This window comes from Plasmodium sp. gorilla clade G2 (genome assembly GCF_900097015.1).
Source record: "Plasmodium sp. gorilla clade G2 genome assembly, chromosome: 12".
Classification (NCBI taxonomy): domain Eukaryota; phylum Apicomplexa; class Aconoidasida; order Haemosporida; family Plasmodiidae; genus Plasmodium; species Plasmodium adleri (nom. inval.).
In genome coordinates this window covers 1,019,201-1,041,633 of record NC_041704.1, presented here as the reverse complement: position 1 = coordinate 1,041,633, position 22,433 = coordinate 1,019,201, and the positions used below count along the sequence as shown (strand labels likewise).

Genomic DNA, 22,433 nt, shown 5'->3' with positions numbered 1-22,433 from the left:
TTATTATTATTATAAATTTTTTTTTTTTTTTTTTTTTTTGTTAAAAAGATACTATTTATTTTATATTATTTTTTTTGTATTATTTGAATTATTATTTATAGAAAAAAAAAAAACATAAATTAATAAATTGATAAATAAATAAATATATACATATATATATTTATATATATATATTAATTTGGTATATGTTAAATTAATACTTAAAAAAAAAAAATTTTTTTATACAAAAATAAAAAAAAAAATATATTATATATCCAACAAAGATAAATGTATTATGATGATTTATTTTTATTTTTATTTCCTATTTTTTTTTTTTTTCTTTTTAATATTTAATTTATTTTTTTTCTGTTCTGCCATTTTAAGGTCTCTTTCCCATTTTAACATTTTCATTTTTTTTAATTCGACATTTTTTTTCTTGTCTAAATTCTTTGTGGACAAGCTTTCGATTTTGATGACTCCACTTTCGCTGATATAAATTATGGGTACTATATAAACCCTCCTAAAAAAATAAAAATAATATAATATAATATACATATATATATGCATATATATATATATATATATATATATATATATATATATATTTATTTATTTATTTGTCATTCTCTTTTTTTTTTTTTTACCTTAAGAAGGACCTTAATTCCATATTATTAGTGCAAATGAAAAATTTCTTTTCGTTATTATTTTTTACCAAATCGATAATACATTTCATAGAATCATTTAATTTTATCTTATCGTGTATTTCAGAATTATGTTCTTCTAATGAGTTAATATTATTATTTGTATTCATATTATTATCATTAAAATTTAATATGGAATCAATGTTATTTTTATTTGTATCACCATTATTTAAATTTTCTATGGGCCCATTATCATTTGTATTTATATCAACATCATTCGAAACTACTATGGTTGTAGGATCATTCGTATTTGAATTATCACATTCTTCTGTTACTATTTTTTTCTGTTTATTATTAAATGTTTCAATATTATCATTTTTTAATTCATCACATTGATAAACTTTATTTTTTATATTATATAAACTGTCAAAATTATGTGTTACCGTAACTTGATTAGCAAAATAATTATTTTTTGATAATTTCGAATATTCATCAAGTTTCATTTTTTTTACATATATATCTACAGCATCATTTTTTAGATTTTCTTCATTATGATTACATTTATAATGTGTCAACTTTCTTATGGCATAAGAAGCTTCTTCATCTCCTGCTTGTTTTCTTGCATTATGTGATATACATTTTGTTGTCATAAGAATTATTTGTCTATTCATTAATTTTACTAGCTCCTCTTTTATTGATATCTTATGAAGAATGCAAAGTTTTATAAAAGTCTCATCCACAATAATTTTCAAAGGATCACCAACTTGTAACAAGGATAAGCAGGTCACAAGCTTTTTTTTAAAGTCCTTTTTTTTATCGAGTTTCATAATATTTATTCATGTGATAATATATATATGTATAAGTATATATTTATGTATATCTATATTTTTGTCTTCTCTTCTGGCCTTATATATGTTCATAATAAAATAATTAAATCTAAGTGTTAATTTTTGTTCTTAAAATATTGAATTATAATAAAAAGGTACAGAAAAGTTATACTCAAAAAAAAGATGTGTTCATTAAGGCATTATTTAAGACAGTACCAATAATATATATATATATATATATATTTATTTATTTATGTAATAAAACATATATACAAATATAATATTAAAATATTTATTAATTATATATTTATTTTTATCAAAAGCACAATATCCCAGTTCTATAATATATAAAAAAAAACATGACACTTTTAAAAATTAAAAGGTATAATAATATTTGATTTTCACCATGGAAAAACGATAAAATAATAACAAAACAATTAAACATAAATATTTAAACGTTTACATTTTTTTATTTTCAAGATTATTTTATAATTTTATTTATATGACTAATTTAATATATCTACATAATAATATATATATATATATAATATATATATGTTTATTATTACATGTTGATATATATATACCTAATTTTTTGTCTTTTTAAAAAGATATGTTTTCATTTAAAAAACATGATCCATAATTTTATACAACATTTTATTGAATATAAAAAATATATATATTTATTTATTATTATAAATATATCATATTAAATAAATAAATAAATAAATATATATATATATATATATAATATATTTTATGTTGATACCTATAAATTTTATATTAATAATAAAAGCCTATAAAATTGAGTAATTAAAAAATGATAGTATATATATAAATATATATAGAATATTTATATTTATTATTATTATTATTTTTTAATTTTAAAAAAAGGTGTTATTTTTTTATAAATTTTTTTTTTTTTTTCATTTATATATAATATATAGTATAAAATATGAAAAAAAAAAAAAAAAAAAAAAGAATTGTTATATATATATATAATATATATTATTATATATAAATATTATACATATTATTTATATACAATAAAATAATACCCCATATATGTATATATATATATATATATATATATATATTATATATGTATATGAAAAAAAATATTGAAAAAAAAAAAAAAAAAAGCACGAAAAAAAAAATATATATATATATATATATTAATATATATATATATAATAATGTAAATTTTGAATGCCGTTAAATTTATATATATAAAAATATAAAGATTATTACCATATAATTATATATTATATTATATATATTATATAGTTGATATTTATGAGAAAAATGAAAGTTCTGAAAAATTATATTTATTTGATTCAAATATTATGAATCTTATAAATTATTAATGAATATTTAAATTGCTGTTTTTATACATAATATATATTTATGTATTCATATATTTATATATTTTATATGTAATTTACATAAAATTGTAAATATAAAAATAAAATATTGTATAATCAAATATATATAATATATAAATTATATATATATATTAATATATTAAAACAAAGGTGAACGTGTATTAAATATAACACGAATAATGAATCTTTGAAAATGTTAAATGAAGAGTTAAAATAAAAAAGTACTTAAAAAATAATAAAATAAATATATTTTTTTTTTTTAAATATATTTTTTTATATATTTGTATTTTTAAATATTTTTGATGTGTTCTATATATTTGTAAAGGTAGAATATATTATATATATATATATATATTTACATATATTTATTAATTTAAATTTCAATTTTAATATTAATTTTTTTATGAAATGAATTACAATGAAATTAATGATAATACCATGATGAACACTAATGATTTAAATCACCCTTCTCATCTTAATAATGAGAAGAATGATTTGTCGAATGAAGAAAATTATATGAATATTTATGATAACAATAACGATATGATAATAGACAATGAGGGGGATCATCATTTAAAAGAGGAATATAATAATATAGATCAAAGATCACCAGAAGGTGGGAATAACATTATATCAGATAATAATGAAATATATAATAATAGTAATAATAATAATAATAATAATAATAATAACAATATTGTGAATAGTACATTTGGCTTATCCATTAATGGTAATGAAAATGTAAACAATAAAGATATAAATAGTTTACATGATGAAACACATAATAGTAATAATGATGAAAGCTATGAAAATTTAGATGATTATAAAGTAAATAATATTATTCATAATGTTAATAATCTTATCAATAATGATGAATTATTGATGAATAATATTAATAATGATAATAATATAAGTGAAGATTTATCTTCATTAAATTTAAATATTACACAAAATAATAATGTTAATAATTTAATTAATCCAAATATAGGAACAAATAATAATAAAATTAAAAATAAAAACAAAAATAAATTATTAAAACATATGAACAATAATATGATTAATGAAACAACAAATGGTTCCTTTGAAAATAATAAAAAAAATAATATCAATGGAATTTTTCTTACACAAAATAATAATATAATAAATGATATGGGATATAACTATCCCATATATAATAATAATAATAATATATATAATCATATGAATAATGAAAATATGACATATATGTCTAACAATCAATTTATGAATCCTCAATTATATTATCCGAAATTTCTTGCTGAAAATAAAAACAAAGGAAAAAATAAAATAACCCCCAATACATACATAAATAATAATAATATGAATAATATGAATAATTACAATTTTAATAATAAATTACCAAATCTTTTATACAAAAATATCAATATAAATAACATTGAACAGAAAAAAAAAAAAAAAATGATGAATTTAAAAAAAGATAATGCTCAAATAAGCTCAGTTGAAAGTACCAGTGAAGATATGAATTATTCTAATGAATATGGTGCTCAAAAAAAACATGTCGAATTTAAAGATACCAATGATCCATTAATATTACACCCATCGACATCATATATAAGAAATATTGTTATAAAAAAACCTTCAAATATTAGAAATAGTATTCATAATTTAAATTTATATAATGTTAATTCGATGACATTTGATTCTTATTATACTAATAAAAATACAAATAATATAATTTATAAAAATGAATCTAATAGTAATGATCCAAATAATAATATTATTTCAAATACTGAAGATACCAACAGTGAACATAATAATAAGGAGACTTTGATAAATAATCCATCATTTAGGATATATAAGCCTCCTATTTTTATTTCGAAATATATGAAGGATATGAATGAAGAAGAGTTAAATAATATTTATACTTTATTGAATGATCAAATAAAAAAATCGGAAGAAAATGATAAGGCAATAAATTATGTTAAAAATGAAATAATAAATTTATATAAACAAAATCCAATACAACCTTTAAATTTACAAAAATGTTTATCCTTAATTAAAGCAAATAGAAATATTATAGAAGTCATGTTTTATATATTAGAGAATAATAAATTGATAAATATGCAATGTGATCCACAATATTATAATACTTATATAAATAATACTAGCTTTTTAAATTATCAAACTGTTAATAGTATATATAAAAATTCTAAAAAGGAACCATCATATGGGAATCATAAGAATTGCAAAGAATTTATGATTAATAATATGAATAGTGCATCATCTGATAATTATGTTAATTTAATAAATGGGGATGATACAAGTATGATGGGGGTCCATGATGAGGAAAGCACTTCATCAAAGTTATGTAACAAAAAATATAACCATAATAATTATAATATTAATAATAATAATAATAATAATAATATTATTAACCGTAATAGTTGTAGTGGTAATATTTATAATCTTCATAATGATATGAACATTTTATGTGATCCTTTATCAAACAAATTAGAATGGAATAATAATGAACATATTCCGAACAAGGAAAGTAAAACATATAATAATAAAAGTTCTAATTATTATAATAATTATAATTATAAATGTATAAGTTGTGATAAAATATGTGAAAATTCATATTACATATTAAAGCCAACAAACATAAAAAGAATATCTTATGGTGTTATAGATAAATGTATTTGGTGTAGTATTTGCTATAATTCTAGTAATTATCCAAATATTCTGAACAGTTCAAATTTTGTTAAGGTAAATATTCCATGTAATCTATCAAATAATGATTGGAATATAGAGGAAATAGAAAAATTAATAGAAGGAGTATGTAAGTTTAAAAATAATTGGGAACAAATTAGTGATTATATACAAACAAAAACACCATATGAATGTATATATAAATTTATTTCTATGCCTTTATCAAATCCTTATTTTGATTTAAATAATTTATATGATATAAATAATATATCACTAAATTCTTATGAACAAAATAATACTCTTCTCTCCTTGTTATCTTTTATATGTAATAATATTAGCCCTTATGTGGGTGCATATGCTGCGAAAAAAATTGTCGACTATGTTTTAGAAAAACAAAAAGAAGAAAATGAAAAGGAAAAAAAAGAACAAATGAAAGAAAATGACAATCATAGTGCGGAGCATACAAATAAAATAGATGATCATAATAAAGAAAGTGATGACCATATTAATCAGAAGGAAGAAGAAGAAGAAAAAAAAAATAATATAAATGAACAAAATGATGAAAATGTTAAAGAAATAAATGATAATAATATAAATGATAATAATATAAATGATAATAATATAAATGATAACAATTTAAATAACAATGAAATTAAAAATGAAGGAAATGTGGAAAATAACATGGAAGTTAATAATGTAAATAATAATAACCAAAATAATGATAACAATTCGGTACCCAACAATATTAATGACTCTATGAAAAAAAAACCATCAACATATATTTTAAAAGACGATGATATGAAAATTATACATGATACAATTATTAAATCTTCCAAAAAAAGGTCAAGAGAATTAGCTGACCTAGAAGAACATAATTTAAAAAAATTACTTAAGGAACTTGTATTATTAAATACAAGAAAAATTCAACTAAAATTAAAACAGCATGAATATCTGCAGAAATATTTTGAATATCAAAATGAATTCATGGTTAATAAGGCCAAAAATGAGAATCAAACAAAATAAAATAAATGTACATATATATATATATATATATATATGTATATTTATTTATATATGTGTTAATAAAAGAAAAAGTACCTTATAGTTGAAGAAATATAATATATTTATGTGAATAAATAATTTCCATATATTTTTTTTTTTTTTTCTTTTTTTTTTTCTTTTTTCTTTTTATTCATTTTTTATTTATTATTTTGAACCCGATTTTTTGTAACTATATGCCATTTATCATGCATAATATATTTGTATTGATGAATACATTTTTCAGTAATATTATATTTCATATGATGATGAAACATTTTTCATTAAAAAGAAAAAAACAAAAAACAATAAGTCTTAAAAATAATTTGAATAAAAGAATTACCAGAATAAAGTAATTCAAAAGAAAAAAAAAAAAAAAAATTTATAACAAATAATAAAAAAATTAATTATAATGTGATTTTATAACGTTTAAACATCTTGGACAAAAATATTCACCTTCAAAGGAATATACTGTTCCATACATCCAACACCTATATAATATAAAAAAAAAAATACACACACATATATATATACATATATATATATATAATTGTTGATATATTATTTATATGTTAAAAAATACATATATATACAAATCATACCTTGAACAACGCTTTGATTCCGTTTTATTTATTCCTATACTTATGGTAGCATGCTCCATATTTTCATCAAAATTTAACATGTGATCAACACTTGGTTTTTGATTAGGCTGAAAGAAGTCATTTAAATTTTTCTTCTTGTTTTTGTTTTTGTTTTTTTCATTTATATTAGGTAAAGGTATTTTATAAGTTTTGTAATTTTTATCTTTTTGCTCTACTTGAGATATATTATCACATATAAAAATATTGGATACATTAAAAAGAAAACGTAGGTCATCATAATTATTAAATTGTTCAAGCGGGTCAGGTGTACGCAAAAATGATTTAATTAAATTAATAATATTATCGTTATTTGAAAAAATGTATACTACTGCTTGTAATGAATTTGAAAAATATGGTGATATTTGTTTATGAATATAATATTTTATTAGAAATAATGTATCTAAATTAACTGGTTTATAATTCTTAAATTTGGGAAATGGACGTAAAAAGAGAGATTTTATTTTCTCCTCATCGATAGATATATTTTCATTTGTCATATTTTTTAGTTTTCTTTTATTTTTTAAAAGTTGAAGATTATAATATATATCTTCAGATAAATGAGGTACAATAGGTCCTAATAAAATAATAAGATCACGTAATATTTTATAAAGTATTTTTTGACAATTTGTTCTATTTATAGAATTTTTTTCATGTATATATAATCTATCTTTACTATAATCTATATATATAGCTAAATCGGTATATATAAAATTCATAATATATTTTATTAATAATTGTAATTGAAAATTTTTATATGCTTTAGTACAATGTTTTATTAAATTATCTTTTTTATATAATATAAATTTATCTATCATTTGAATATTATCCCATTTTATTTTCATACTATCTTTTCCTCCATCAAAATTTAAATCATATATATTATTCATTATAAATTTAAATGTATTATATAATTTTAAATAAATATATTTATTTATGTTTTCTAATATTTCATAACTTATGGATATATTTCTATTTACAAAATTGTAGCAGCACACCCATAATCTTACAATATCAGCATTGAAACGTTTATTTAGGTCTTTGTTTTTATTCTTTTTTTTTATCATATTAATCTGTTTCCCTGTTTTCATCAATATATCATTGTTATCATTATTATTCTTGTTACTGTTCATGTTATTGTTTCCATTTGGATTATCTATTCTCTTAGACGTCGTGAGAACATCATCCTTACCTTTTTCAAAAAACAGCTCTCTTGGTGATATAACATTATTTAAGCTTTTACTCATTTTAATATTATTACTATCTACTACATAATTATGAACGATGACATTTTTTATTGGAAGGTATGACTGGGAAGGAAGACGTTTCTTATTCGTTTCAATAGAAGATGTATTATTGAAACTTGAAGAATGGTCACTAAATATACTACTACTACAACTACTACTACTATTACTACTACTATTACTATTATTATTATTTATGGCATAACATTTCATATTATTTTTTATTTGTTCTCTTTTTATAATGACCCCCTTTTTATCAACTATTTTATAACTTTTCAATAATTGTGACATATTTTTTTTCCTTTGGTTTATCCAATTTAAACAAAAAAAAACAAAAAAAAAGGACTGAAACCACCCCCTAATTTGATCAATACCCTCACAACATAAAAATATATTAAAGTGTTTTTTAAAAAATTCTTTTTTATTATTTTTAGAGAAAAGTATATCTTTTATACTATTCCATTGGAATGAATAATATTTTTTTTGTTCTCCTTTTTGTATTTGTTTATTTATCCATTTATACATTTTAGAAGTGTCAAATATTTTTTTCTTTTCTAGTATATTTTTTAATAAAATATTGTCTTTATTTTCCATAGATCTTATATTATATTGGTCATGATTCATGATTTGATCATATATATCATACATATTAAAGGATAATTTATTTTCATTGTTATTATTATGATTATTTATTTTAAGTTTACATTTTTTATATGTATTATTATAATTTTTGACAGATTTCCATATTTTATTAAAATATGTATGGAACAAAATATGTTTACACATATACAAAACGTATAAATATGAAACAGAAGAATCGAACCATACATCCATTATTTGATTGTTAAAAATAATTTTTTCATTTTTATCAATTTGTATATCTTTGAGAGGAATGTTAACTCCCCAATATTTCTGACGACTAATACACCATTCATTTCTATCTTTTATGGTTTTAATTAAATTATTTTTTACATGTTTATTTATAAAATTGATATTTTTGATACTTTCAAAAAAAGGAATATTGTTTTTTATTTTATCAATATCTACATATATTTGTAATAATGATTTTATTTGAACAGTTGTATGTGATCTCCAATCGTATGTATATGAATGCTCATATGGGAAATAAAAGAGTATATTTTCATAAAAGGAATAAAAAAATAAAGAATGAATATCTTTTTGATTAATATTTAATTTCTTTGTTTTTTTTTTAATAATATCTAAACTATTTAATAATGATTGTGCATTTGAATCAGTTTCATATTTTTTTATGAAATCAATATTTTTTTCCAGATTTTTATATACCAATTCTGTATATTCATCTTTTAAGTCATCATTTTCATCCATAACATTTTGATTAATAACATCTAATGATAAAGAATTATTTTTAATAGAATAATTTTCATTATATAACTTTTTAGATATATTCTCTTTCATATCATTACTATAAAAGTTTATTTTATTGTCATCTCTTATTTGTTTCTTTTTTCCTACTTGTTCAAAATTTGATATATCTAGATATATTTTTTTTAATTTATTATTTTTATAGTAATAATTATAATCAGTAAAACCATGAGAAGGAGCTACATGAACAATACCTGTTCCAAATGATTCTTTAATTTCGTTATCAGAAACAAAGATAAAATTATTTTCTTCATTGTTTGTAAAATTTTTATATGTACAGGACATAAAAGAATTACCTTGGAAAGTACAAATATTTTTTATTTCTTTTATTGGGGATTTTTTGGAATAATATTTTGTTAAGTTATCATAAAAACTAGTATATGATTTGTCACATATAATAAAAAATTGATTTTCCTTTTCATCTTCATATTTTATATGAACAATTCTATATAAATATTTTTCATGTATTAGTAAGCACTTATTATTAAATATGGTATGCATTTGAGTAGTAAGAACAAGAATTTTTATTTTCTTTATAATTCTCTCTATTATTTGATTTTTTAGTTTTAATATATAGTTTGATATATTTTGTCTTTCTAAATAACTATCATCATCAGACATTTTATCATTAAACAAAGCACTATCATTCGTTTTTTTTTTTTCTTCAATATTTTCTTTATTATTTTTTATTATTTCATTTACAATAAGTGAGTAATTCTCCAAAACATATTTTACCTCCTCCTGATTAAATTCTAAAATTTCATTTACCGATTTATTTTCTTTAAATTCCTTTAATAGGTGTAAAAGGAATGTATCACTTATTTTATAAAAAGTATAAAAAAAATAAAACGAGTTGCACACCCTTTTCTTATAAATTATCTCACTGTCTGATAGTACGGTCTTGGTAGCATAGCTGTGGTATATTGGTCTGTTACTCATGTAGATATATTTCTATAAATTAAAAAAAATAAATAAATAAATTAATATATATATATCAAAGGATTTATCAAAACATAAATGGTAATATATAATATATTGGACATGTAAATTTTTTGTGAATATATTTTCATCTAATTAAAATGACTTCAAATTTATGTATTTACACACACACAAACATATATATATATATATATATATATATATATATATATATATATATATTACATTTTTTAAAAGGTCTCGAAAAACCTTATTTTGAATTTGTTCATAGAATTTGTAAAAAGTAATATAAGTATAATTCCAATAACCCCATATTCCATATGATACCAAAGACATAAATTGTTCGTTAACAAAATAAGAAGCATAAGATTTACATAAATTTTTGAAGGTATTTATTTTTTGTTGTTCTATAGTATCTTTTGAAATCATATTAATTTTTTCAAAAATATTAGAAAGAAAAGAAATTTGTTTTTTCTTTTTCTGTTCATTTTTTAATTTATTTAATAAATTAATATATGATTTAAAAAATACATGTTCATTTTTTATACTCTCATTTTGATTATGTAGATATGAATTGTTTAAATTTAAATCTTGTATATGATTAATTTTTAATAATTTCATTACATTGTATTCTATAGGTAATCCATGTGTATCAAATCCATGAATTAATAAAACAAAATAATTCTGAAATAAAAAATATTTAAGATATATATCTTTTATAACTTTATTTAATATATGACCTATATGTATATCATTATTTGCATATGGTGGTCCATCATGTATTATTTTGATTTTATTCTCTAATTTATTATATAATTTCAAGAGAATTTCTTTTTTATTCTTTTTTAAATATTTCTCATTTTTTATTTTCTCATTTATTATATTTTCGAATTTATTCATAAATTGGTTTCCATTATGATAATTTATATAATCCTGTGTTTTTACATATTTAAAAATATTTTTACTATTACTATTATTATTATTATTATTATTATCTATTTTACTTATTTTTATTTTTTTTTTTCCAATTAATTCATTTATTAAATGAGAATTTTTCGTTTCCATTCCATCATAGTATGTTTCCTTTTTTTTTTTTTTTTTTTGTAAAACACTATCTTCATTACATGACTGTCTCTTATTACGTTGTAAATGTTGAAATTGTTTTGTATTATTTTCATTGTTATTATATATACACTTTTTAATATTTTGGAAATTTCTTTTCTCATATATTTCTTTGCAGTTCCAAAACTGTTGGATAAATTTTTGTCTACAAAATAAGGGAAGCAAAAATAAAAAAATAATAAATAAATATTACATATACATATATATATATATATATATATATATATATATATATATATACATATTTCTATAATAATTTTAACATTTTCATATCTCTGTATACCTATCAAAACTATTATACGTTGTTGGTAAAAACTGTAAGGGCAAATTTATTGACTCCTTAATCACATCTTTAATATTTTTTTTATGCTGATTTAATTGATACTTATTATTATGTTTATACTTATAATGTTCTGAATTTATAAATTGTAAAAAAGAATTATTTTTATTATCAAATAGGACGTGTTTTTTTTGTATATGTAAAGATAAATATAACTCTATTATTAAGCTTAGGATTATTAAAAATATTATTACTATAAAGTTTCCATATTTAAACATCTTATCATTTTTTTTGTCATATATATATAAGAAGATATATATATATATATATATATATGATCACATATTTTTTACAAAACAAAATATATATAAACATATAAAATATATATGTTCCTTTAGGTTTTATTATGTTAATATTTATTCATATTTTATTTCATTTTATGTAAATTCTTTTTAGATACACAAATATGGATTAATTTATCATGATTACATTTTTTTTCACTAAAAAATTATATATATATATATATATATATATATATATAACATAAAATTTTTATTTGTTAATTTATTTTTTTACTTATAATTTTTTTGTTTTTATTTATAATTTTTTTATTTTTATTTACACTCTTATACTAGTGATGGTAAATATATAAATATACATATAATATTTTTATATCTACATACTCACATTATACCAGTGGTTATATTTATTAAAAGAAAAAAAATTATAAAATAAAATAATAAAATATAAATAAAATAAAATAAAATAAAATAAAATAAAATAAAATACACAATGGTACTTAATATATATATATTATATTATAATTTTTTCTTATATTTTATAATTTTTATTTTTTCAACAATGACCATGTAGCCTTATAATATATCACCTGAAATATATTCTTATTTCACTTTTTTTTTTTTTTCTTTTTTTTTTTTTTTAAAATGCTTAATAACAATGCCAAGAAAATACAACTATTAAAAAAAATTTTATATAGAGAAAATATTAAAAATAAACAAAAGAATAATTTCAGAAGGGTTTTCAAAGATTATATAAACAATGAAAAGATAACCTTTCTATATAATAAAAATATATTTATTCAAATTATAGAATTTAACAACAAACATAAATCACTATACATAAATTCTGATGTTTTAAAAAATAATAAAAATGGAAATGATCAACTGATCATTCAGAGGGAGGAGAATTTAAACTCCTTTGTTTGTGACAAGGAAAATAAGCATTTAGGGGGAAAAAAAAATAAGATAAATAAGTTTAATATTAAAAATGTGTATCCTGATAATAATAAAAATATATATGATGATGCTAATATTTATAATCATAATCAGCATGATATTTCAATTGACACATTTTATAAAAATTCACATACACATGAATGTATCAAAATAAAGAATCATGTTATTAACAAACAAATAATAGATAAAAAAATTAAGGAACAAAATGGAAATAATACATGTCATAATAGTCCATGTGATAATATGAAACCTTCTTCATATTGTATAGAAAAGAATAATTATTTAAATTTAAATCCAGTGATGATAAAAAAAAAAAAAAAAAATGTCGAAATTGTTGACAAATATATGGATAAATGGGAAAAACATGAAAATAAAAAAAACAAGTTAATTATTAAATACGAAATAAAAAATATAGCAGATATAATTAATATTTTAAATAAATGTAAAGAATATAATTATATAAATAATAATCTGTATGATGATATTATAAATAACATTATAAATACAAAAGATAATTATTATATGTCATTAAAAAATTTATTACTTATATCAAACAGTTTTATTAAATTAAATTATTTTAATGAGACATTCTATAATTATATATTTATTCATATCTTAAAATTATGTGTAATATCTACACAGGATTTAATATCCATATTATATATAATGTCAAATATAAAAAAATTAAATATGTATAATTATATTTTTTTATATAAAATGAATTTTATGTTTCTACACCGCTTATATTCTTTATCAATATACCAATTATACAAAGTATTAAGTTGCTACCTAAAAATATACAAAACTATAGATAAATTAAAAAAAAGAAAAAATGAAGACTCTTCAAATAATAATACAATTCACAACAAGGAGAAAAAATATTTAAGTGATAATAAAGAGCATGTCTTAAAAAAATACAATAAAATAAATTCACAACAATTTCATATATTTTATAAAATAAATTTTGAACAAATAGTCAAAAATGAAAAGAATCATAACATAAAAATAAATAATGAATCCATTGATTTGGTATTTTGCCTAATTGAACGTTTGACAGATAAAAAAATAAAAATTAATCATTTGGATACATTACTTGATATATCTGACCCACTAAACGATTTGTTTTTTTCATATTTCAAGAAGAAAATAGCTTCCTTCTTCCTAAAAAAAGTGCATAGTGAGTATATCACATTTAATAAAGAACAACGAAAATTTTTATATAAAAAAAGGGATGCAATTTTACAAATGTATAAAAAAGAACAATTAAAAAAAAATGATGATATATCAAAAGGTGGTGTACCAATAAATGATATATCAAAAGGTGGTGTGTCAATGGATGATGTATCAAAAGGTGGTGTGTCAATGGATGATGTATCAAAAGGTGGTGTGTCAATGGATGATGTATCAAAAGGTGGTGTGTCAATGGATGATGTATCAAAAAGTGGTGTGTCAATAGATGATATATCCTTTAAACAACAAAAAGATAACTGTCTTAATATTACGAATAACCAGGGGTACATAAAAAATTCAGAAAAAATATTACTAAAAATTATAAGCAAAATGAAAAGGAAAATTAAAGCAAGGATATTTATACCATTTATTAAAATATACGAAGAGAAAAATTTGAACAAAATTAAAAATAAAAGTAAAGATATTATAAAAGAAAGAGACACAAATAAGTTATTATATAGCTTTTTTTGCAATTCGTACAAAAATATGAATTTAACATTTGATCCAAAAAGTTTATTAATAACATTAAGTTGTTTTTCAAAAAAAAGACAACTATTATTTAATGATGTTATATATATGTTAACTTATTTAATCGAAAAGAAAATTAATTATTATAATCATGAACAAATTATTGATTTAATGAACAGTTATAGTAATATGAAAAATGAAAAAATGTCAAATAACGTTTTCAATTTTTTAGCTAGATTTCTATTTAATAATAATAAAATTATATATTTAAATGATACACATATTCATATATTATTAAATATATTAATAAAAAAGAAATGTTTCATAAATCAAGATGTTATAAAATATATATCTAATTTTGTAATGTATCACAAACCATATTATAAAAATTTAAAAAATGCATCACTTTATTTATTTTTCCACTATCATTTTAATTCTTTAAATGAAAATTTTTTAAATAATATATTTTGTACTCTTCATAATAAAAATATTATAACATTATATCAATGCAATCAAGTTTTATCATCTACTTTAGTTATTGGATCTAATAAATTGAAATATCAAAAGAGGGTGTATAACATTCTTGATACATCTATATTAAACCATTTAAAGGAAATATATTCCAACAAACATGTTAATATTTCTTTAAATGATGTGAAAAATATTGTAGATTTTGTATTTTACTTTAATAATTCTATAACTGGTAATGTTTTAAAGGCAGAGTATCAAAATATAAAAGTTAGTAATGATGAAAAAAAAAAAAAAAAATAAAATATAAAAAATCATATAATACAAATGAAGGAAAAAATATATAATAATAATAATGATAATTATGATAATATTTGTGATTATAATTATGATATGAGTATATATACTCCATTTATATCACCAAAAAAAATTTCCAATAAAAAAAAACCTATTTATTTCTATTCATATAATTCTTTTGACAAAATATATTTAATGAACATTTCTTTTAATATAAGAATATTTATTTTGATTAAACAGATTGTAGAATATTTATTAAAAGAAAAATATTATTTTAATAATAATAATGAGTTTATTATTCTTATGGTTAAGTTATTATGTAATGTATATGAAATAGTAAAAAAGATCAATTCATTGAACAACAACTATACTTACTTATATATCAACAATAAAACAGATGTGAAAAAAAATAAAATAATAAACAACTATTTTTTAAGAACATTAAATAATATAAACAATAATATTTTGTTATTTGTAAGTAAAGGAAATGAACGTATCATATTTTTATCTAATTTTTATATGTTAAAAAATAGGTACTTTTTTGAACATATAAATTATCATAAAATTATACGTACATATATAGAATACCAAATAGACAAAGTAAGAAATAATGATACTGATATTTCTAGTATTCTTATTTTATTCGATTTTTTAAGTTCCTATAAAATTGATGAAATTATGATATTTGCACGGTGCATAAAAATGAAAGGACAAAATGAATCTTCTCATTTGGATGAAAAAAGAGGTAAGCAAATAAAACATTATGTAATATAAAAATGTATAACCATACATACATATATATATATATATATATATATATATATTTATTTATTTATTTATATTGTAGCAAATTTTTTTTAATTTTTATTTTATATATCTAAAACATAATAATGCATAATTACATATTTGATTCCTTTTTTTTATTTTTTTTCCCTTTCAGATTTAGAAGAAATGCATATGAATTTAATGACAAACTTTTTATATAGCCAAAAATTGAGAGGTCGAGAGGAAAAGATGAAAAACGAAATCACATCAATTATGTACAATGAAAAGAAGAAGAAAAAAAAATCGAGCATAAAAAATGTGATGAAAATTTTTTTTGTAACTCTACAATTGAGAAAGTTCGAATATATATCAAACATGTTTAAAAATAAATATGAAAAACTATATATGTCAAAAGTACTTTTTAATAATATTGAGAAAAGGATGATAAAAAGGAAAATTGAGAATATGGATGCAAAGCTAAAATTAAATAATAGTTTCAGACATATAAATAAATATAATAAATATGTAATGAATAAATTTTGTAAAAAATGGAAGAAGCGAAAAAAATATTTAATACTTAAATGTACACATATATCACAATATATAGATACAAATAATTTAATAGATCTATTGTATTACACATTAACATTAACTATTAGACATTATATGAATAAGATATGTTCACACAATAGTAGAATAAAAAATATAAATTCTTTTATAATATATGAAAAATTTATTATATTCATACTAAATAAAATGGTATTAATAAAAAAGCCACAAATTATGAATATAAATTATTATCTATATTATAAAATGAATTTATGTATTTATACATTAAAATATCTACATGTAAAGTTATATAAAAGTTATAAATATATATTAATGTATTGGAAATTTGTTATATTTAGAATATTACAACGTAATAAGACATTTAAAAATTATATGGACTCTATACATTTTAATAATAATTATAATAGAACAAGTAATAATGCTATACAAAATATAGAAAAAAATGAAATAAATAAATTTAATTCTACATATATGTATTTATTAAATTATCCAAGTATATCTCAAACAAGTTATAAATATAAATTACAAAATGATACGAATAAAAATATATTACAAAATAATTTACATTATAAAAATACCCAGTATTATAAAAATATTGTTCATCATAATTTATATCAACAATTTAGTTACTTACAAAATGCTTCTCATAAACTTTATATGTATTTTATTTATTTTCAAAAAAAATTAAAGGGTAGGAATATACCAATAATTTTTAATGGGAAGTACATAAAGAAAGAAACAAAAAGAAGAAAAAAAAGTAGAATTAAGAGAATGAATTTAATTAATAGTATTAAATTAAATAAAACGTCATTTTTATATAATGATGCAAATCATAAAGAAACAAAAAGAAATAAAAACAAAAGTAGATTATTAAAAAATAAGATTGAAATTCTTGCGATGAAAAAAATATATATATTAGATAATCATTTAATTCAAGTACATATAAAAAATAAAAGTAAATCAACAAATATAAATATGAATACCAATGAAAATAATATTTATGTATTTTTTATATATTCTTCTAATAACATAAATGAACCTATACCAATCTATGCACATTCTAAAAAGGAAGGAATACAAAAATGTAATTATGATCATACAAAAGAGGTACTAAGACAACACAAAAAAAATGACAAGTGCAATTATTTCTTAGAACAAAAAAGAGAGGGATCTATTATATACATGAAACGAGATACTCTTTTAAACTTGTACATAATACAACATGAATTACATAAGCAATTGATGAGCCCGTAAGAAAAAAAAAAAAAAAAGAAAAAAAAAAAGAAAAAATTAAATCATACCATATATGTGTGATGCATATGTTATATATATATATATATATATTTATTTATTTATTTATTATAATTTTTCTTTTAATAGGTTTCATTTGATTCCTGTGTGCTCAGAAGAGTTGAATAAAATTAAGAACAGGAAGAATCTCTATGTATATTTAACAAAATTATTTGTTTGATCATATTTTCGAATTCTCGAATAATTTGTTTTTTATTATTAATAATTAACTGATAACAAATTAAAATAGTTACATTTAAAAATAAATAAAATATATATAATACATATATATTTATATATATAATTTTTTTTTTATGTCTCCTTGTGAATTTTATTATTTTATTATTTTTTTTTTAATATATATCATTATATTTTTAATAAAAAATTAATGAGTTCATAATAATTATGTTTAATTTTTATTGTCCATCATTGTTATTTCATATTATATATAAATAATTAAATATTTTGATATTTAAAATATATATATATATTTTTATGTTTAAGGAATTCATTTATTTAATTTATAAATGTATTTATAATAATTATATATTAAAAAAAATTTTTGAATCATATTTTTTTATATGCGTACTTATATATATATGTATATATATAATATAAATTATTTTTATTTATTTATTTTTTTTTTTTTTTAAATTTAATATTTGTCATTATAAATTAACTAAAATCCATTTTTTAAATAGTTACTTCAATATATTTATGGAATTTTTTTATTTCAATTTTAAGAAAAAAAAAAATATATATATTTAATAAAAATATGTAGAAAATAGAAAAATAAATAGGATTATATTATTATATATATTATATATATATATATTAAATATGAAGTGGTATTTTATAAAAAAAAAAAAAAAAAATTGAAGAATAACAAAATAAAGTCATTCATTTATTGTATTTTAAATGACACTTTAAAATAAATTATAATGTTTCATTATATAGAACTACTCTTTTTTATATAGATATTTATATGTTTTATTTTATTACGTTTTAGAAGGTTATTCTTTTATCTCATAAATAAAAAAAAAACAAAAACAATAATATTATAGTTATATATATATATATATATATATTAAGTATATATTTGTGATAAAACATTTTTACAATGTCCAGAAGAAATATACGTTTACCTGCTGAGGTCAGCAGAATTCTTTATGTGAGGTAAGGCATAAAATAAAATAAATAAATACATAAATATAAATATATATATATATATATATATATAGTTATATATTTATTTATTTGTGTACCTGTGAGAAGCATTTTCACATGGATAATATTATATAACATATCATTTCCATTTTATAACATATATTTTTTTTTTTTTATTAATTCATATACAGAAATTTACCATATAAGATATCTGCTGATGAATTATATGATATATTTGGAAAATATGGAACAGTAAGGCAGATAAGAAAAGGAAATTCTGAAGGAACAAAAGGAACTTCTTTTGTTGTTTATGATGATATTTATGATGCAAAAAATGCTCTGGATCATTTATCAGGTTTTAATGTAGCTGGTAGATATTTGGTTGTCTTATATTATGACCCTGTAAAAGCTCAAAAGAAAAAGGAAATACAGGAAAAATTAAAAAATGAAAACTAATATTGGTATAAAAAAAAAAAAAAAAAAAAAAAAAAATGAACCAATTGTATAATTGGCATATTATATATTTATTACTTATCAATTCAAAATAACATATCCCACAGGAAGATGAGAATGAAAAAAAAAGAAAATTATAAATATTATATATGTATATTTTTTTTTTGTTAAAATTTTATAAATACATATGTAAATATGTTCTACATTATAAGAAAAAATATTTATATCATATTAATTAAATTTAATTTTTTTCTTTATTTCTTTTTTTTTTTTTTTTTTTTGTTATACATGATGTAAAATACATTTTGATATATTTATATTTTACCATTTTTTTTTCTCTCTATATATAATATACATATTGAATTAAAATTTTCATTTAAAAAACAAATTTTTTTAATAGTTATGTTAATTTAAGAAAAAAAAAATATATAAACATATATTAAATAGTGACATATTTTATAATATTGTCCTATGTGAAAATTAAAAAATACATAAAAAAAAATTAATTTAAATAAATAAATATATATATATATATATATATATATATATATTTTAATTTATTGTTTATTTTTTTTTTGGAATTTTTTGTTTTGGTTTATGGAGGTACACATAACCACCTTTCATTGTGTATACATTCATTTTAACAATTTTATATAAACGATATGCAACTGAACCGACATATTTTTTATTATATCCATATACATTAACAATGGTACCTGTTTTATCAACATTAATATTTACATATTTTTTATGCATAGTTAATACTCTTGTAATATCAATATTTTTAGTTCCTATACCTAAACGTACAAATAATTTTTTGACTTTTTTTGTTCTATAATTATTCTGAGTATTATTATTACTAGTCGATTTTACATTTTGTGTGTTTTCCTCATTATTATTATTATTATGATTACTTTCAGATGTATTCTCTATTACTTTTAAATCTTTTAGTGTCTTTTTAAATGTATAATATTGTTTTATATTATTCTTATAATTAGGTATTATAGGAGTATAATTTATATCTTCGTAATAACATTTGACACCTTTACCAGATAATACAATTTGAACAGAATATCCACATGTTAAATCTTTCATTTTATTTTCGATTGTTTTATTTTGAATACTTTTTTCATAACAACTTGATATTAATGCTATATCCTTTTTAATTTTCCCTTCTTCTTCTATAAGCATATGATAAAATCCCATATTATAATTTTTATTAAAAAAATAATTACCTCCTAATTTAGATACTTTTCCAGGCCATTTCGTAAAATAAAAATTTTTTTTTTTTATAAAATTGTTTATTAAACATTTCTCTTCATATCCATGTAAATTATTTTTGCCTACATTTGAATTATTGTTCCCTTCTTTCGAAAAAATACTGTATCCATAACTACCTGACACACCAAAGTATCTTTTACATATATCACTTTTTTTTATATTAGACCTTAACCACTTGTTACACAAATGGTATTTTTGAGCACTCAAAATTGAATTCCAATATTTTCTATTACATGGTAAATTATTTAACATTATAAATAAATAAATATATATATATATATATATATATATGTATAGATATATAAATTTATATATAACAAAAAAAAAAAAAAAAAAAAAAAAATTAAATTATATATATATATATATATATATATATATTATATTATTTTTATAATTTCAAAAAAAAAATATTTTTTTTTTTTATCTTTTAATTTTCATCCACATTGTACAAAAAAAAAACAATATCCTTTTACTTCTATTTGGTAAAAAATTAGTTAAATACACACATAAAAAAAAAAAAAAAAAACATAAATTAAAATAAAATAATATGAATTATATGAATAGTCATTTACCTATTTCATTTCTGAGCTACGAAATAGTAATAAATGTTCATATTATAAAATATATAATATATATATTATATTATTATATGTATATAAATTTTATATATGTTTTTTTTAATAAATAAAAAAAATTAAGAATACAAACATTTAAAAACAGAACGTAAAAAAAAAAAAAAGTTATAAATTATAATGTCAATAAGAAATTTTATATATGTTATTCCTTAAAGATATATTAAAAGAAAGATAATCAATATTAATAAGATATAAAAACATATAAAACAAAATAAATACAAAAAAATATATATAGAAATAAATATTTAAATATATAAAATCAAGGAGTCATCAAAAGTTTTTAAAATATTTTAAATTACTTTTTTTTTTTTTTTTTTTCTTTTCCTTTTGCTACCATTTATTATTATAACATTTATAAAAATTCATAT

At 17.8% G+C, this 22,433-nt stretch overlaps 5 protein-coding genes and 1 pseudogene across 5 annotated transcripts, besides 1 other annotated feature; 3 read left to right on the top strand and 3 right to left on the bottom strand.

Annotated features, from left to right (window-relative positions):
* Positions 1-294: 294 nt before the first annotated feature.
* On the bottom strand, positions 295-1,447 carry PADL01_1225900 (conserved Plasmodium protein, unknown function; the record flags this gene model as incomplete). Its single annotated transcript, XM_028683219.1, has 2 exons — positions 295-499; positions 624-1,447. The coding sequence occupies 2 exons, from the start codon at positions 1,445-1,447 to the stop codon at positions 295-297; spliced, it is 1,029 nt and encodes a 342-aa protein (XP_028539419.1).
* Positions 1,448-3,240: 1,793 nt separating this feature from the next.
* PADL01_1225800 (conserved Plasmodium protein, unknown function) lies at positions 3,241-6,543 on the top strand (the record flags this gene model as incomplete). The annotated part of the gene is made up of 1 exon (XM_028683218.1): positions 3,241-6,543. One exon carries the CDS (start codon positions 3,241-3,243, stop codon positions 6,541-6,543), a length of 3,303 nt encoding a protein of 1,100 aa, XP_028539418.1.
* A 418-nt stretch (positions 6,544-6,961) lies between these two features.
* PADL01_1225700 (isoleucine--tRNA ligase, putative) lies at positions 6,962-12,463 on the bottom strand (the record flags this gene model as incomplete). The annotated part of the gene is made up of 4 exons (XM_028683217.1): positions 6,962-7,049; positions 7,161-10,795; positions 11,009-12,050; positions 12,189-12,463. 4 exons carry the CDS (start codon positions 12,461-12,463, stop codon positions 6,962-6,964), a joined length of 5,040 nt encoding a protein of 1,679 aa, XP_028539417.1.
* A 666-nt stretch (positions 12,464-13,129) lies between these two features.
* Positions 13,130-18,710, top strand: PADL01_1225600 (annotated as a pseudogene).
* Positions 13,130-18,710: a sequence feature (conserved Plasmodium protein, unknown function).
* A 939-nt stretch (positions 18,711-19,649) lies between these two features.
* PADL01_1225500 (splicing factor 3B subunit 6, putative) lies at positions 19,650-20,152 on the top strand (the record flags this gene model as incomplete). The annotated part of the gene is made up of 2 exons (XM_028683216.1): positions 19,650-19,705; positions 19,888-20,152. The coding sequence occupies 2 exons, from the start codon at positions 19,650-19,652 to the stop codon at positions 20,150-20,152; spliced, it is 321 nt and encodes a 106-aa protein (XP_028539416.1).
* A 561-nt stretch (positions 20,153-20,713) lies between these two features.
* On the bottom strand, positions 20,714-21,682 carry PADL01_1225400 (conserved Plasmodium protein, unknown function; the record flags this gene model as incomplete). Its single annotated transcript, XM_028683215.1, has 1 exon — positions 20,714-21,682. The coding sequence occupies one exon, from the start codon at positions 21,680-21,682 to the stop codon at positions 20,714-20,716; it is 969 nt and encodes a 322-aa protein (XP_028539415.1).
* Between the last annotated feature and the right edge of the window lie 751 nt (positions 21,683-22,433).